The sequence below is a fragment of the Cyanistes caeruleus genome, chromosome 2 (genome assembly GCF_971803275.1).
Source record: "Cyanistes caeruleus chromosome 2, bCyaCae1.hap1.1, whole genome shotgun sequence".
NCBI lineage: Eukaryota > Metazoa > Chordata > Aves > Passeriformes > Paridae > Cyanistes > Cyanistes caeruleus.
Genome location: NC_141702.1, coordinates 47,438,675 through 47,457,853, shown reverse-complemented (window position 1 = coordinate 47,457,853; position 19,179 = coordinate 47,438,675). Strand labels below are relative to the sequence as shown.

Sequence of the window (19,179 nt, the reverse complement as noted above, 5' to 3'; positions counted from 1 at the left end):
CTCAGTTAAGTTTTTGCTGTTAGTTTTCCCATCAATGCTTTTGACTCCTAGCAATGTTCTGAATTTAGTTCAGTTTCGCTATATTTCTGAAGGGAAGCCACCAGAAAACAGAGTTGCAAGAAACTGCAGAAAGCCACATAGATTTTGCCTTATATCTAAGTGAAATTTTATTTAAATTATCTGCCAATTTCAATTAATTAAGGAATGTTTAAACAGCCTTTCATATGTCTTTTTTCAGATTTGATATTATTTGGGAAAGGATAATTTTTCCAAGGAGAAAAAAAAGGAGTGATAGTCTATGGACATGATTCTATGTAGTGGAAAAGAACATTTCAAAATTACTAGTATGTGACAAAAGGTAATTTTATTTCACACTAAATCATATTAAGCAATACCTCTCTGCCTTTTTATCCTGCTCAATGCAATGAAACTGTCCATGATGAAGACTGGACCCTAAATGAAGGACAAAATAAGAAAGCTCTGGATATCTACCTGCTTACCTTTTTCTCAGAAGACTCATAATCTTCTTCTCTGTCTTTCCCAGAGCTGAAAAGCAAACTGCTTATTCCTAACGTGACACTACTGTTGGCCGCCCTTTATGATTTCTCTTTTGACTTTTGCAGTCATTGCTTCCCTCTTCCATGTCACTGAATTTTATTCCTCAAGTTCCTTTTTTCTGTATTATTGTTATTTTTGGTTGCAGTTGTTTTAGTGCCAGCTTGAAGAAACCACCTCGGTATTGTCTTTTAAAGACTGTGAAATTAGTATCTATTATAGTCTCTCTATAACCACAACTGAATTCCCACAGGTTTTCTCTCTTAGTATCATCAGCTCCACCATTCCTGAGAAATGGAGCAGACAAGGGGAGGTGATCATTTCAGGAAGATGATCATTTCAGTAGAAAAGGAGGGAAGTAGCTGGGGAAGTACTGCAGAAAAGGGCCAACCTTATCAGATTAATCTCATGCTGTACAAAGAGCAATGCAGGGTAATATACTCAGGATGCTGGCAAGGAGACAGGCATCTGTATTTTGGACTAATGAAGTCCTGTTAAGATCTATGTGCTTGGAAATGTTCCTGGAGCACTGTAGCTAAGCGTGGATCATGGCAACCCAGCCATCATTCAGCAGAACGCGGCCGCCTGCCTCGCCGGCTCAAACGCAATAAGGCAGTTTTCCTAAGCAGATGTGCCTGAGACCCCAAGGGCATCAAAGCGCCTGAGATTCCTAACTACTCTGACAATCTGGCAGCAGATCTGTTTGGCACAGGGCACCAGAAAGTCAGTAGCAAGCTTTTGAGTTGTTTCTCTCTTCCCAACACCATATTGCTCAATGTCTTTCAGTGAGATTTAAAAAAATTAAAGAAAAATAGGAAGGGTCAGGCTGAGAATGGAATGTGATAAAGAGCTGGTTATGGCCTTCTGTACTGTTGTCACTTGACACAGCAGCTTCCTAGAGATAGCACAATTATGGGCAGATGAGTCTTCAGTGTGTCTGGAGTGAACCGTCCTGTGGAGAGTGGACTAAATAAATTGTCATTACCACTCTATTATAGACTCGAGAGAGCACAGGTATCTGGCTATACCACCCAAGCCAGCCCCTGTTTGGGATTATGAGTCACAAATACTCTTTCAGCACTGATAGTGTGCTAACTTCTGAGAAATGAACATATGTTTTTTTATCTAGTATCCACGTACAGATGCTGATTTTGTGGGTGGTCTCAGAGTCTAGCAGCTTTTCTGGAGAAAGTCTTTTACCACTTCTTTACACAAAAAAACTGACTTCAAGGGCAGCTTAAAGACAGTCCTAAATCTCAAAATTCCACAATAGCAGATAAAAAAAAAAGGTTATTGTCACAGATGTGCCATAACATTATAGGAAATCTTTATGTTGGAATTTATCTGCATTATTTATTGTTTTCCATCAGCTTTGCTGACATTTCCTTCTCCACTCTTTCAGTCAATATGAGTCATGAGGAGAAAAGGACAGGTCTACTGCTACACAAGGACTCTTATCTGTGAATTTCTTACATATTATATTTCCTTCTTTTCTTCCTTTGAAACCTGAATAGAGAAAATGTGCATTAATCTTACTTCATCCCATCTCAGTCTTATGCTAGAGAGAGAAAAAAATGAAAACTGTAATTACTCATGAGAATTAAATTTCTTTTTTGTATTGAAATATGACCTTTTAAGGAAAAAATTTTCAAAAAAAATCCAAGTTCCTTTTCTGCAGGGTCAGTACTTTATCATTCCCTAAAAAATATGGTATTTTCAAATCTTTCTGTTCCTATTATCCATTTCATTTTACTTTGTCAAAAAAGTGAAGAATTTTGTCTCTTCTTAGACCATTCAATGCTATTAGGAATGAAAAATCCTCTCCCTAATGAAAAATCATGTCCTGCTTTATCATGATCATTCTAGTTCTTTAATACCGTTCACATGGTGCAATAGTTCTGTTGCAATTAAGGAAGTCACCAAAGTGCAGACTACTGGGGAGAAAGTACAGCAGCAATGCATCTTTTCCTTGCCACTAGCCCAGACCTTCCTCAGCAGTGAGACAGAAAAAAGGGAGTGGGGTGTGGGGGGGGAGAAGCAGGAGCAATAATATGACTGGCTATTCCAGGCAGGCTATGACTAAGATCATGAGCTGATGAGAATGCATACAATTTGAAGCATAAATTCCCTCCTTTCCCAAACACCATGTGATTTCATACCCCAGAAAAAGTCTAGGTGCTTGATTTTTATGAAGTTCAGTGACAGTAAAAAAATGCAAGAAAGCGTAGTTAACATTCAAGAGACATAATGCAAATATGCCCAGTGATAAGTTCCCTAACTTGTTTCCTGTCTCTGTATTTAAGTCCTGTATAAACTCAAAGATCTTTCTGCAGCGTATAACAAATATTTGTTGGTCAACAGATGACCCCTGCTGGTGTGAAAAATAAAAAAAAAAGAGACATACCAAACAATAAATTCTAATAAAAAACACATCTTATTTATTATTTTTCCAGCCTCCTTTGTACATATTTGCCTCTGATTTGTACTTCGTTTTGATTAATCACATAACTCTATCAGGACTGTATCTCTTCAGCCCATTTCCCAAAAGAAAGGATGTTGTTGTTTCTTAAACTTCCATCCATAATCAATCACACACTATTCATTTATCTATAGCATCTTCTCATCTCTGCTCTATGTGTCCAAAAAATTCCCTTTGATCATTTGCAAAAAAGTTCCTGGTGATCTTCTTGTTTCATTGTCTGTTTATTTGGAATAAGTGATTATAGCAACAGAGTCTCTTTTCTGTGCTTCTGCACAATTCAGATATTTATCATTAATGCCATCATTATTAGTATGCTTCTTTACCTGTTTTCTCCTACTCATTTGACTTTGACCTAACTTGAACCAAAAACTGACTTTCACAATAGTTCACAAAAAAATTTACATTTTTTTGGCTGGCATACCCACTATCTACCTTTATCCATGATACCTTCATCTTGTCAGGGACAGTCCATCTATTTTTCAGTCGGTATTGTCAGCAGAGTTCCACATACTGGACCTTGTACTGTCTTCTCTTAGCAATTCACTCAATAACCCTAGTCTTTTCACCAGCAAAATGGGAATGTAGAGGAAGGGGTTAAATGAGGCATTCACATCAACACTGTGGTAAGGCTACTTTCTCATGTTTCTTTATTGAACTGGACCATGTCAGTGTAACAATTCAGATCAGATGTTCATCTGAAATCACAAAGCACATTTTGCTTTTAATTTACACATTATTTACAAATCACATTTTTAAATATATGTGATGTTGCACACTTTACTAGAAATTCTGCGTTCAGTAATTTGTGTTGCTCTTTGTGCATTATGATTCTCTCAGCCAGGAATGAACTTTCTTGTATGCATATTTAACTAAATTATCCAAGACAGATATTTCTAATGTAAGCCCACTGGAGCTGTGCAACAGTGTGCTGTCATCTCTTTGGGTGGGAGGATCCACATTCAGTATTCAGCTACTGGGAAAGTTCTGCCTGCAGCTTTCACCCAATCCTCCTCCCACTGGTCAGCAGATTTTGTGACAGTTCAGCTCTTGCCCCTAAAAGAGAGCAAAATTGTTTTAAAACACCCTTATTTGCCTCAAATAATTGCTAAAAATCTTGTCATTTTGGATTACATTTTATCTTGCCTTCCAAGATCTTCTTGTAAAGTTTAAAAGTATGCATTCCTTACAGAAAACTTTGTGCACCTGATAATACATCCCAGAATTTAAATTTCTTTTCATTTCTTCTTTCCATTTCATTTAAGCGTTGCCATGTTTCTCTTCGGTAACACTTCCACCTTAGGGACCTTTGCCTTAATCACATTCTGGTTGTTTTAACTCTGTATCTTAAATAGAAATGTTTTTTCAGTCCTCTCCTCTGGCACAGAGAACTGTCCATTGCATCCATTGCAAGGTGTAGCCTTTTCTGGAATCAAGATAGTATTTTGCTATGTTTTTTCTCAGCATAAAAATAGCACCTAGGGAAAGTTTTATTGAGACCATGTCTCTGGAATAAAGTTATTTCCACGTTTTTTAAATCAGAGGCTAAAAATGAAAATAAAAATTAAACAAATAAATAAATAATGTTATCTTTACATTTCTAGTGTGTGCTTAATATTTGTCATTCTGTGGAAAAGTTTTCTGTACATAGGTACATGCAAACATAAAAATGGAACTGGTTTGGGTTTAGGCTTTTTTGGTCGCTTGATTTGCTTGATTTGCTTTGTTTGTGTTTGTTTTGTGGTTTGGTTGGTTGGTTGGCTTTTGTTTTTTTTTGTATTGACTTTTATTTCAAATATTAATATTGAGATCATGATGCCTTGTGGAATCTGTTTCAGGGAACAGCTTGTCATTAATTTGATTTTGTTGTGGCCTGATGACCTCCATAGCCACACTAGTGCTTTCAGGCAGAAATTGGAATCCAAGAGCCTGTATAAAGGAGAACACATGGAAAGCACTCTAGTTTAATGAAAAGAGGGCTGCATGTGTATATGTTTTCTGAGAGACAAAGTTCAGAACCAATTGTTGTAGCACTCAAGTGAAACTCTCATTTAGTGGGAACAGTACTGAAAGATTTAAAACCTGGTACCTATGAAAATTCATCCTCTTCTTCACATCCTTCTCTTTCATCTTTTTTAATTAAGCAGTTCAAAAAGTAATTAGCAGTAAAATATCAACACGGAGATGTAACCTCTGTGCATTTTTCTTAGTAGTTCAGCTTTGGCTACGTATTTTCTGCTTTGTTCAAAGTATAGGATTCCTCATTCATACATGATTTTTATGGGAAAAAAAAATTGTATTACAAAAAGGCAAAAGTTTACCATGTAGTTAAAGCACTAGAAAGGAATTATTTCAGACTGAATCTTACTGGTGCTATAGGTTTTCTCTGTGACCTTGAGCAAATCACTTAATCTCTCTGTACCTCTACTCCTCATTTATTTTTTAAAGGATGATAATACTTCTTCTATCTCTATATTTACATTGCAAACTCCTTTTACTCTGTGTTTTATATTATTCTTGTTGCAATAAAGACCTTATCTAAGAATTCTTATTATAGAGTTGCTTTTATCTACATAAAAAGCAATATATTCTGTATGATTAGTTATCCTGTATGATAGGTTATCCTGAGCTGTGACCTAGCTGTATAAGGAGTTATTATTACAATTATTATTGTACCGGAAGTATTTTAGAGACCAAGTCAGAGTCAGACCTTCAGCGTTGCATGGCTCTTTTATCAAGAGATGGTGGGCTGAAATTAGAAAGCTTTCTCTATAGCTATAAAATAAATGTGCTTCAGAATGGCTATTCAACCACACTTGAAGAAAACCAGTTTGGAATGACCTGCCTCTGCACCTTTAAACCCAGCCAGCACTGGGGCAGGCAGGCTACACGACTGCTGCCTGCTGGGAATAGTTTCCAGCTTGTATTATCTCCCTGACTGAATCCTGGATTCTTAACAGAGCTTTCTGGGCCAAAAATTTAACATCATGGGCAGGACAAAGAAATGTTTTCAGGCTGTGTTTAGCAGTGGTCAGTCAAACCTTGCACTCTGACCAGCAGTTCTGCCTCTGTATATAGTTTCATGCTTACAGTAATCTATCCCAGTCTTGCTTTATGTAAATCCTAAAACTGGAAAAGAAGAAAACGTGCTGCAAAATAAGCTTTGCTGTAGTAAAACTTAAGAAACCTGACATCAACAATTGCTCAAAATAAGCCTAGCCAAAATTTGGAAAAAAATGTTTCTGTTCAAACTACTCCATAATACAGAAAACATTTCCTGATAGAGGGAGTGAGACTTTAGATTAATATTTCAGGTGATTACAGTTTATATTTTTATGATTTTTGTATCAAAAGGATCTATTTAGTGATGAAAGCATTCTTTTAGGTAGGTAGGTAGACGTTATGGCTTTACCCCTCCTGAGCCAGAAAAAGGATTGTAACTTAATTCTCCTGTGTATCTATGAGAAAGCTCAGAACTGGTACAAAATGAAGAACCATGTCATCTTTGACTGTGCTCTGAAAGGAGGAGCTGATCTTTCTCCTCAGTTCATGTAACAATGTAGTAGGAATCCAGGTCTGAGTGTCCTAAAGAGATCTGCAGCCCAGAACACAAATGTAGTGCTTGAGGGAGAGTCAAACTAGAGACAAACAGCTTTACTCAGTGCTTCTTTCTACCTTGCCTAGGAACCTCCTGGTTAACTCATGGCATAACGTGATGTCTTTTTACTCTTGACTGCCTCATAACTATAGTATTTGAAGCAATGCTCAACTATGGGAATTAGATGGTCTCTGGAGCACATCAGAAAAAGAAATTTAAATATATTCTTTGGTATTTCTAAAATCTGAGGATGTAGGCATGTTTCAAGGGTTGCAGTTTGTGTCCCATCAGGTGTTGAGGTGACAGTCAAGACTGGTGTCATACAAGTGAGGAGCTTAAGTGGCTCAACACAGAACTGTCTGATGCTCAGCACAGACACAGCTGATAGAATACACTGATGCTGAAAAATCATTATTGTGCTCACCCCAGCTACCTGCTTCACAGGTCTGTCATAATTGACTTACTGGCATGGATCAGGACATCTTTTTTAGATTTTTCTCTCAACACTCTAAAAATCAGAGACAGAGTAAATGTGCCTCCATAAACTGTACAGAGGACCTGCACTCCTAACTCCTGGTTATTGCAGCCTTACTTGACATCAGGGCATTTAAATCTCTGTTGAAATCTATCAGATTCTGAAAGGCTTAAAATCTAAACATATTTACCTAGCAAGATATCCTATTACAAAGTGAGCTTCTACACTCAAGACCTACATTGTGGCTGTCTCACAGCCCTAGTAATGGTGGATGCAGTTGAACTGTCACTTCCAGGGTTATCATCATACCCCAAATATGTTGCCATGTGGGACTGAAAAACAGTAGCCAAAAAAAAGTTTAACTACTTATTTTGCAGTTTTGCAAAGATTTTGCAAGTGTGGCTTAATCAGCTGCAACACCTGACTAAACATGACCCTGCATATTGCTTTCTGATGAGGGTTTTATGTGTTCTTGTCTCTGCAGACTGAAGAAGTCCTGAAGATTGATGGAGGGCCATGCTATTCAAACAGCAGGCGTTGCTGAGACAGAAGCTCTTTGTGCTAGGCAGCCTTGCTATTGGAAGTCTCCTATATCTAGTTGCCAGAGTTGGGAGTTTGGATAGGTAAGTCATTAAGTAGCTGCTATTTAATTTAGAATGGGCTAAGATTGTCTGAGATTTTGCTTTGAGGGTCTGATTTCTTTCATTCTTCATTTTTTGGTTTGCTTTTTTTTTTTTTTTTGAGAGAGTCTACTCATATAGGAAGACAGAAAGACTGGCTATTTTAATATTGGTTTTCATTATTTATTCCTACCCTTTGGAGAAGAGAGTAGGAAAATAGTCACAGTCATCCCTGTCAAAGTTTTTCTGTCTGTCCATTTGTATTCTGAGCACACTGACACTTGTTTTCGGAGAAGAAATAAACCAGCATCTAGTAAAAATGTCATTACAGTAGCTCATTTTGCCTGTGTACATCTGTGTGTTGACCTCTAGTTTCAGCAAAACAGTTATGATGTATTTATACATCTCCTTTTCTAAATTTGTGAGCAAGCAATTAATGTGCTACAGTGGTAGTTAAAATTAAGTATGAGCCCACAGAGCAGCTCGTCAAGTTTTGAATACTATTTCATTTGAAAGATTGCTTCAGGGTTTGAGAATTTTAACTATGTTAATTAGCTGGTATTTTCTGTAGCTGAATGTGCTAAATAAGTGGGTTTTCTCTGCAAATGATTTCCTGGAGAGTAGTAGAAAACACAGCAGAGAAAATCAAAGAGTGTTTGGCACTTCTGACCAGGCTGAGTTTTGACTGGTTTTTGACTGTGCAGCAGTAGTGCTACCTGCATTGACACTGCTGTTCCTGTCAGCTTTGAAATGGCCTGGCATTCCTGTGGTAGGTGCCACACAAAGGCAGAACACATTTGGGGGGAAAAAAAAAAAAAGAAAAATCTAAGAAAAGAAAAAAAAGCTGTTTCAAAAGAATGAATGAAAAACTACAAGATTTTCAGAGGCTGGTAGACACTTTGCAAGTGTTAATGCTATATTATTTTCCTTCTTCTAAATGATGCAACATATCAGTTGGTTTCAAAATTGTCACACAGTGCTGCATGACCACACAGTGCTTGGAAAGCAAAAACACAGGTACCTACTGTCCCTTGCTAGGTAATGGTGGGACCCATTGGTGGCCACTGGGTGTCTTCTTCAGCTCCTCAAATCCACTCCAGAAGGAGACCATGTACTCAGCTAAGACCAAGTGCATTGCAAATTAAGACCTGGAACTTATATCTTCTTTCCACTAGTGGTTAAACCATCTCTGATGCTCCAGGAGTAGAAACTTCACTGAGACTAATGTGATTCTGTAAATGGAGGCAGAAATCCTTACTGGTCCCTGCAAAAGTATATTTTATGCTCGGAGGCATGAAATCTAATTAACCTTCCCCTATTATCTATGCTTGCACATCTACAGAATTTACTGATGGCTATAAAATTATCTCGCCACAGTATTTGACTCACTGACCTCCTGCAGCAATGAATTCCGCTGGCTTCATACATAGTGTTGCCAATGGCAGCAAAATTTAGTTTTGTTCTCTTGCTTTACCAGTGTGAAGCACACCACACTGCTAAAAACACAGTCCTGTGTATGGACTTTTTATGAAATAAAGAAGTAATAGAAAGGACAAGACATAGATGAATTAACTAGAAATATTCTTCTGCCTCATCATTGTTGAATCTCTCAAAAAAGGATGCTGAGTGGCTTCAACAGACTTCACAATAACTAATTGCTCAGGAAGAAATCCAGATTCATTTATGCTTAATTTATGCTGATCTAATTTGAACAAGAGAGCTGGGGATGGCTCATGTTTAATAGCCTCAGATTAGGCTCTCCAATGGCAGTGTCTTGAGTTTCCTTAGGCCCAAAGGGAAATTACCACGAGTTTATCTGACTCATTAAGTCACAAAATCTGATGAGCATTTTCCTCCAGGGGAGGCCACCTTCCTTCAACTCCTGAGTGCATGGATCTGCTTCATATGTGGAAGCTCAAATAGATTATGTGGCAATTTTGAGACTCTCTGGATTAGTCCTTGAGTTACCTGACTCCCTGGCTGGCAGTACCACAGCCTCCACACCTGATTTCCATTCTACACTATTGGAACCAGGCTTATAATCTTTTGTTGCTCCTCCCCTTGCTGTGACACCTCCATTGGAAGAAAATTAGCAAGTATTCTGGATCAGTTGAGACAGCTCATTAAGATTGTCCAGACCTACTTCATCTGTTTTGAAACTTTTCTGATATACAGTTCCTGGAGATTAATTGTTTTATGGAGGGTGTTTTCAAGAAGAATAATTGTGGAGTTTTACTGTAGCAGCTTGAAAAATTGCCTGTTTTGGCAGAGCAACTCAGTGATATAAAAAGTGCCATATACTCTTAGCGAAGAACTGTTATTTAATGGGAAAATGACTCAGAAAATCAAGTTTATCATGTTGCAACCTAAGAGTAAATAGTTACATCTTGGATTAAAGTATGAGGATCTGCCCTTTACTCACCACTACCAAAATCTTTTAAAAGTTACCTTTTTATTGTTTAGATAGAGTAGAATAAGGGGGAAAGAGTAAAAAAATCCCTGAAATATAAAGGCTGAGGAAGTGCTTCTAACAATATCCAATATTTTCCCTTAGGCTAGAGGATATCTTAAGTATTTATTTATTTTCAAAGGAAACCACCCTGTTTGACAAGCTGTTGTGTTACACTGAAGGCAGTGCTAGCTGTCTTTTTGAGCAAGAGATAAAATTAGTTGAGATGGGTCTGGAACTGCTGTTGTGGAATCATCTTTGCTTGAAAACAAATAACAAATACACAGAAGGAGAGGAAAGAGAACAGAGACAGCAATTGCAGTTTCTGTTTCTTATGCTTTTAACTGCCACCTTGCTGATGCATTATGACTCTCACCAGCCACACCTCAGTCTGACCAAACTGTAGCACTGTTAAGACATTCCTTCCCTTTTTTTTTCCAGTATGGGCAGATTTGCATCAGCACTTCAATGATTCAGTCTTTGCCACCAAGTCAGGCTTTTTCAGTAGATGGCAGAGAGCAAAGGGATAGAAGAAGCTAGAAACTTGAGAAAAGAGCTAACAGGAACACGTTTTTCATCACAGTTTCTAATTAATCTGTGGGACTTAGCTAGAGCTCATGTGAACCCAGCAATGTCATATGGATTGTTTCTTCAGCTCTGTCTGGACAGTCTATATCTCTCAGCATCTGGATAATCAAGCTAACAGGTCAGCCAGGGGGATCAAACTTTTTTTGTCCCAACCATCCATTGTCCTAGAATCAGTGTCAAATTAGAGACCCCAACAAGCAGTGATGGATGGAAAACCTGCAATGAAATAAATAATTATGTCCTGAAAGCAGGGTTTGAATAATATATAGTAAATGAGTGAAGGACCACATGCTGAGAAACTAGAATAAATACTGAATACCTAAACAGCAATTAATGAGCATTGCCCATCTGGTATACTGGCTAAGGCAGGGGTCCTGTGAAAAATAATAGCATGCAGCTGTGTAATTTAAGAACTGTATCATAATATATGTGCACAGCAAGCTCACACTAAAATTGCCTAGGCAACCTTTGTTCTTACATATCCTTAATTTTGGAGAGCCTGGCTCCACAAAATTAGTAATAATATTTTTTATAGGACCTTGGAAGCTCTCTGTACTCACCAATTTCATCTTCAGTGAAATATTGACCTGTATAATGTCCAAAGTGCTGATTTGAGAGTGAAGATGAGAGTTTATTCAAGGTTCTGTAGAAATAAAGTTTTAACATTTTTCTTACCAAACCACTTTTTGGATCCAGTGGTGTCAGATGCAAGAATGAAGAATTAGAAAGTGGGAAAGAGGGGAAATAATTGTAGCTGAATATGAAAGAATAGTACAAAAATGCAGTTGCAAAAGAAGAAATAATAAAACACAAAATAAGATTCAGAGGGAGGATACAAGGGTGATTATAAGAAAATTGTTGGTGTAACAATGCAATAAATGCATTTTTAAAAACTCTTTTTTCCATTCTTTTTGTACCTTGCTGATCTTATCTGAATCAGAACCTTGGACTTTCTGGCTGGCAGAAAAACACTGAGCATATTGTAAAGAGGAGAAATATTGAAAGGTGATGCTTAGAAAGCTGGTTTTCATCCCCTTTCCTCCTCTTCACTAAAAAAGCCATCTCTGGATCAACAGAATGGAAAGCACAGGAAAGACATCAGACTAGATTAAGAAAAGTGTGGGAAAGAGAATACTTAAATGGGCTGGATTTTCAGATCAAAATGTCCAAATATAATTCATCTTAGAATGCTTTAAAAAGTGCCAAACCCATCACAAAATAATGAGGAATGTGGAAGTTTAGGTGAGGCTCAACAAGCCCCAAGAACAGTAATCATAGTTCCTATGCTGATAAAGGGCAAACAGATTGTGAAATTTCCCAGCTAAATCAGAGTAAAAAAAACAGATTAAATAATTTAAAAATTGCAAATTATTTAATCACTGTCAGAATAAAATAAAAGTTGAAAGATGGGCACATCACATTACATTTGAAAATGTTTCCAAGAGCAGGATTCCCTCATAGATGAAACTTTTCTTGAGAGATGTCCTCCTTTTACAAGTACCTCTTGTTTTACTTGCAGACTGCAACCCCTCTGCCCCATTGATGGTCGTTTTGGACCCCATGGCCAGGACGAAATCCCACTGCGAGCCCTGCAGTTCAAGCGAGGTCTGCTCCATGAATTTCGAAAGGGCAATGCCACCAAGGAACAAATTCGACTGCACAATCTGGTTCAGCAGCTTCCCAAGGCCATTATCATTGGGGTGCGGAAAGGAGGCACCCGAGCACTACTGGAGATGCTGAACCTTCACCCTGCAGTGGTCAAAGCTTCTCAAGAGATTCACTTCTTTGACAATGATGAAAACTATGCCAAGGGAATTGAGTGGTATCGGAAAAAAATGCCTTTTTCTTACCCTCATCAAATAACAATTGAGAAAAGCCCCGCGTATTTTATCACTGAGGAAGTACCTGAAAGGATTTACAAAATGAACTCATCTATCAAATTATTGATCATTGTCAGGGAACCTACCACCAGAGCTATTTCTGATTACACTCAGGTGCTGGAAGGCAAGGAAAGAAAGAACAAAACTTACTACAAATTTGAGAAGCTGGCTATTGATCCTAATACCTGCGAAGTGAACACTAAGTATAAGGCAGTGAGAACCAGCATCTACACAAAACATCTGGAGAGGTGGTTAAAATACTTCCCAATCGAGCAATTTCACATCGTGGACGGAGACCGGCTCATCACGGAGCCACTGCCAGAGCTCCAGCTGGTTGAGAAGTTCCTAAATCTTCCTCCGAGGATAAGTCAGTACAATTTATACTTCAATGCCACCAGAGGGTTTTACTGCTTGCGATTTAACATTGTCTTTAACAAGTGCCTGGCGGGTAGCAAGGGACGCATCCATCCAGAGGTGGATACCTCTGTCATAACCAAATTGCGCAAGTTCTTCCATCCTTTTAATCAAAAATTTTACCAGATCACGGGGAGGACATTTAACTGGCCCTAAACTAAACTTCATACAACACTTTCTGTTGCACCTGAGGCATGCAATAGGATGCCTCTGCTGAAATATGCACTTTTCATTGATACGGCTAGCAAAGTAACTTTTTTCATGCATATGTGTACATAATGCAGTGTGTGACCAAATATATGGTGGGATCGATTTTTTCTACAGAGTAGTAACTAACATAAATTGACTGTCAATATAGTTGCATCTTTTAAGATATAATAATAAAGGGAAAGGAAGTATTTAGGGAAACAGTCAGACAGTGTTAAAAGGGTCAGTGTTCCTCTTGCTTAGTGAGGTGTTTATGTGACATACTTATTGATCTAAGCAGAACATTAGTTTATGCCATAAAAATTCTTGTCAAAAGTCTGTAAAGCTGTGAGAAAACATAATCTTGAAGCTATGTTTGGTATGTGTATTACTAAAGGAATACTGACACTTTAAACACAGTGCTGCATTTTTACAATGAGAGTGAATAGTACTATTTTCTTATTATTTTAAATGAATATCTTATCTCATACAAACTACTTTGTTTTAGAGTTCCTGTGGTGAGTTTGCACTATTGTTTTATTGTATGGACCATAGTGTCACTTGTAGCATGTCAATCATGTGTCAAGAAAAGGTCAAATAATTTTTTCTTCTATACTTGTGTGTTGACAAAGCTAAACATGGTGTACATAGTGTACAATGTTTGTAAATACTGGTTTCACACTAAGTAATTCTATTTTGTAAACTGAATATGGCTATTTAATTTATTGTGAAAATTAAATTTATTGTGGTATTTAAAAATGGAATGGATTAAAATTACCTATATGTGCAATGGCTTTTCACTTTTGCTTGATCTATGTCAGTGTGGTCCCTTAGATTAGACAGATCATATGTATGTGTGAGAGAGATTTGCTCAGGTAAGCTTGGTTTATAGACAGTTTAAAAAGCTGATACATGTGGCAAAGCAGGGTTTATTAAAAAGCTCATCCTCCTAGGAAACTGGTGTAATGCTCACCCCAAAGACATTGCTGTTCCATTGTGGCACTTTGCTAAAATCAATGCAGTTTCCCATGAGGCTAAAGCATGACTGCAAAAGCCTACTGTAACCAGGTGTCCTGGGGTAGATCAAAAAAGCAGAGTCCTCATTAAAACAAAACAAAACAAACAGATAGATCAACAAAATTAGAAGAAAAATTTTGGTGACTTCATCACCAAAAGGTGGTGATGCCTCAGAAGTCACAGAACACAGTTGTGATACCTTCGCTTTCATCTGGTAATGCATGCATGTGCTCTGAAGAAACAACCACAGTATTGTTATTACTGGGATAAACATATAGTTCGTACTTCTATTCAATAAGGTAAAAGAAATTAGTTCAGGAAATTAATATTTTCGTGCATTATATGTTGTATGGTTCTTAAAGATTCATAAGTAAAAACAATTAAAGCAAATAAAAAAAGTATTTTAAAACAAGAAGAAAAAAAAAGAGAGAAGTGAAGTAAAAAAAAAATCCCAACCACTTTAAAACCACTATCTAGAGATTGATGGAGAGAGAAATTTTGGAAGGTATCCAGAACATCTGAATATTCTGGGCTATGGCAGCAGAGTGGCTGGTAGTTCAGATTATAATAAGATCAAGTGTTCCCCATGGGCTGTTTATTTTGTTCAGTGATTTGGAAGCATTGGTTTTACTAAATAAGTGGTTTTAAAAACTCTTCTGAGAGACTGCTTCTTGTCTTGCTGTATCTTTAATCATATGTGCTAACACTGTGAGCAATGTGCCGTTTCTTCATGCTGCATCGGAGTCGTGCCAGCACAACACGGCAGAGCATATGTGAAATTCTCTGCAGTAGCTACAATACAACTCACTGTTTTCCTGTATAAAAGCCATTTATCTTGCTTACTTCCAGAAAAAAAGACAGATATTTAACTTGTCTAATATTGTTCCACAAGGAGTTTTTTGTCCAATTTAACTTTTTCATGGTCTTTATATGGGCAGACAAATTCCAGACAGCTTTGGGTGATATTTCATATAGTCCTGGCTACAAACTGACTGAAGGCTGAGATGTATTTTCAATGTAAGGGACAAATTAGCTATATCAAAGTTACCTCCAAGCACAAAATATGCATTTGGAATTAATATCTCTCTGCATTGATCAGATGAGCCACAGAGACTGTGATCTACCAGGCACGACTACGCACATTCCTGTTAAAGTCATCTGGCTTAACTCCAGTTTATCATTTGCAATTTTGGAGAGATGTGGATAAATTTAGGCTGTATCTTAGACAAATCTGGTTCAAAAATGCATGGAAGAATAGTCAGGAACAGGAGGGGAGGAAAGAGGGTTCAAAGGTATTATAAATTATATCAAGAGGACTAAAAGAGCAGGAGACTGATTCACTAAGCCTTCATTGCAATGTTGTCAGGTCTATTTGACATAATCCATTGAAGAGAAAATTTCAAAACTGATTCATAATACATAGATACAACACATCACCCAAAGAATTCTCCTAGGTTAATGGTCAGTGCTCATAACCATTTTGTGAAGTCCTGACCTTATGGTGTTTTCCTCTTCAGGAACAATTTCTGAATAATTCACTTCAACCGCTTTGCTTTGCTTCCCAAATTCCAAGTGAATCATTTCTATTCAAACTGGTCATGAGTGCTCAGACTGGGAAGAACATTCTTATCTTGAGATTATGATTTCAGAGTGATGCACAGCTATATGAAGTTGCAGCTGTTTATTTGTGGCATTTAAGTTCTCTAAAGATATTGCATCTCTCCTATTTTCTTTACTCTAAAAATTACAGGCTCACAGCTCTGGTAAATGTTTGGATTAAAACAGTTAATATTTCTCTGTATTTTTATCAGATTGTGGCAGCTGCTATTTAAGATACATAGGACAACAATTTGAAGTATAAAGGATCGTCAGAGATGAATTTGAAATTGTATTTTCAGAAATTAGTACATAGGTAAATAAAGGACTGATATTTGGAGATCAGAGATTCATTTACCATTAACCCACTATACTGCACTTTCTTCAGGAAAGTGGAAGAGATATGATGGAAATGCATATAACTTATGTTAATGGATTTTTCCCTTTTTTGCCACAATCTCTAAAAATAAAAGAGACACACCATTTTTAGCAACATGTTTCATTATAATAGTCCAAGGTTTTTAAAAGGCAATGGCCACAAGCTGAAAACACAGGACCACCATCTGAACATCAGGAAACACCTCTTTACTGTGCAGGTAAAGCACTGGCATGGATTGCCCAAAGAGGTTGCTGCTTTTCCATCACTGGAGATATTCAAAAGCACACTGTCCTGGTTTTGGGAGTCTCTGCTTGAGAAGTGGGAGTTGGATTTCCCTTCCAAACTCAACTGTGCTGTGACCCTGTGAAAAATCTCTATATACCATTTAGTTCTTATTAAGTACAGCCCATTGGTTCAGTGTTGTACAGACCACAGAAAAAAAGGAACCCCAGTATCACAGGCCAGTACAGTTGAAACCCAGGGTATGGAAGCACTACAGGACACATATTTACTCCCTGGATAGCTGATCTAAGTCATGATGGAAGCCCAGTCAACTCACTGAAACCCTGTGACAGGAGAGATTTTTTGTTAATGACACTCCAACAGATCACTGCTGCTAGTTTTAGTACAGACTGAGAAGACTACAGAGACCAGGAAGTTCACAGAGGACACTTCTTCATGAAGGGGAGGTCAGGAGTTGACTGTTACAGGGACTGGTATATTTGCTTTCATTTAAAATGGGATAAAATAATGTTCATTCTTGTGTAAAAATAACTTTAGAAACCAGGTGTGCAGAAGGAGCCTACAATCCCATGGCAGTTTCAGTCAACTCAGCTCATGCCTGACAAGGTCCCAGTTTCCATCCTCATACAATGTGCTCTTTTCCCACTCTTTTGTACTGCCTCTTATGATGACCTGCCCCTTCCATGTGGAGCTACTTCAGTTCCCTAGGCAGGCAGAAGACTAACCTGTTTGAAAAGATGAGTAATGTCACTAAAACTGTTCTAGATCAGAACAAACATCTTTTCAAAACAGGATCTGTCACTAGAAGTGGCCATTAATGCTTCATGAAGGACATTAAAAAAAAGAAAACATGAAGACATTTCCATGCACTGCCATGCAGTTGGCAGTCACTGAATGTCTCCAGTGGGAGAGAATAGGCTTCAGATGTAACAGCACTGAGTGCCTTGCTCTTCTTTGTACTTAGCCAGAAACACTTTGAAGAGGTGTTCCCTCTAAGCCCTCTTAGAGGACTCATCATTTTGTTGGAACAAATGTGCAAAGTAAATCAGAGAAATTTCGGTAATACCTTTAAAATCTGATTAAGTATAAAGATATGGTAACAGAAGTTTTATCTTCCTTCTTAACTCACTTTGAAAATTCTGTGGATTGTCTAATTAGTTTATCGAAAAAATGCTTGCCACACTACTTGAAAACCCCTGAGCAGGCTTGGTCCTCAGATTTTGTACAACTGTAGCAGCAGAATAAATAATGCTAAATTTCACATTAGAATGAGCTTGTTTACAGAGAGAAGGACTTCATGTAGATTATTAAAAGATCATTAGAAGTTATTTTAGTTGTAATCTCAGACATTTTTTGTTATTTTACTCTTCTATTCCAAGGACACCAACTGTCTACTTAGCTGTTAGTTTTCTATTTAATTTAGAGTCTACCATGTAAAATTTCCTTCACAGACAAAAAAACAATTAAAAACTTAATAATATAGATACAGATTGCATTATAATGATTTAATTTTGTTATTGAACGCTCATACATGTTAGTGAACCAGGGATATGCCCAGACTAACCATCATCAGTACCTATAAGTTGATTTTTCCTGTTTATGAATTTCTTTGAGGAAATGCTTTATGTGATATTCCATAGCACTCTTCTACCCACTGATCAGCTCTGGGTAATCTGTTCTTTAAAGACTGACTTACCTTCTGACAACTTTGAGACAGACATAATAAATCATCTTCAGAAACACCAACTATCCCTAACTGCATTTACATTTATAGAGAAAGGATTTCCAATCCTTTCTGCAATAATGCACTGATGAAAGAGTCAAGCCCTTAGAGAACATCCATGTGCTATCAATCTGGATACAAGCCTTTTTCCCAGGGCTTGAATTGACAAGTGCAAGGAAAGCACAGAGAAGACCAGAATGCCATCGTCCATCTGCTGCACTGTGATCAGCATATGGTAAATAAGATTACCTGCTGTTGTGAGATTCTTATTAAAACCAGCAGTAGCGTGGCATGACTTTAGGAGCTGATGGTGACCAAGCTACTGGACTCCTCTTAGGTTATGTCTAGCTTACTTTCAGTTCAACTTTGACTCCATTCAACTTACTAGTTTCAAAGTTTTTTCTCATGGTGCACAGTGATCCACAGCTCTGCCTGAAATGTATGTCTTGTGAGACAGAAAGAGAAATATCAGCACAGGCTGTCATTTTCTTTGCCACCATGACCACAGAGAAGGGCTGTGGTACAAGGAATTTAACTCTGATTACGTCCTTATGATTCCTACATAATTCCCTAACAGCCTCCAAAACAATTTCCTCTCAGCTGCAGTGTTCACTACTTCAGAATGTTAATGCATCTGTGAAAGTGTCCTGATTATTGATCAGGATATGAAACATCTATATTTTGAGCAGATTGTAGTCGTTTGATACAGTACATATACAGTACACATAATATACAGCAAAACATAGGATATGACAAGGAAACAATGCCACTTCAAGCCATCTGATGTTATGCCTCAGGCTGATTAAATAGACAAAAAGAAACATGACAGAATCATGCACATCTTACTCCCAGACTTAATTGCAAACAACTGTTTTGCAATGTATGAAGTCTTTGCCATCCAATTCTTTCACTGATTTTCTTCTGATGAAAGACTTTCCACTTCATTGAACTGTGAAGGCTTCGTTTCCATTTCAAAC

General features: G+C 37.5%; 1 protein-coding gene across 3 annotated transcripts in view; it reads left to right on the top strand.

The window, feature by feature from the left end:
• The window catches only part of HS3ST5 (heparan sulfate-glucosamine 3-sulfotransferase 5), a 192,660-nt gene extending 178,626 nt beyond the window's left edge, over nt 1-14,034 (top strand). For 2 of the 3 annotated variants that reach the window (XM_023923969.2, XM_086876855.1), the window contains exons 2-3: nt 7,592-7,730; nt 12,284-13,345. In XM_023923969.2, coding sequence (XP_023779737.1) covers nt 7,624-7,730; nt 12,284-13,214 — 1,038 coding nt within the window. In that variant the 5' untranslated portion in view covers nt 7,592-7,623 and the 3' untranslated portion in view covers nt 13,215-13,345. Of the gene's footprint in view, nt 1-7,591; nt 7,731-12,283 lie in introns of all 3 variants that reach the window. The other variant, XM_086876854.1, reaches the window with a different exon arrangement.
• Nucleotides 14,035-19,179: the final 5,145 nt, after the last annotated feature.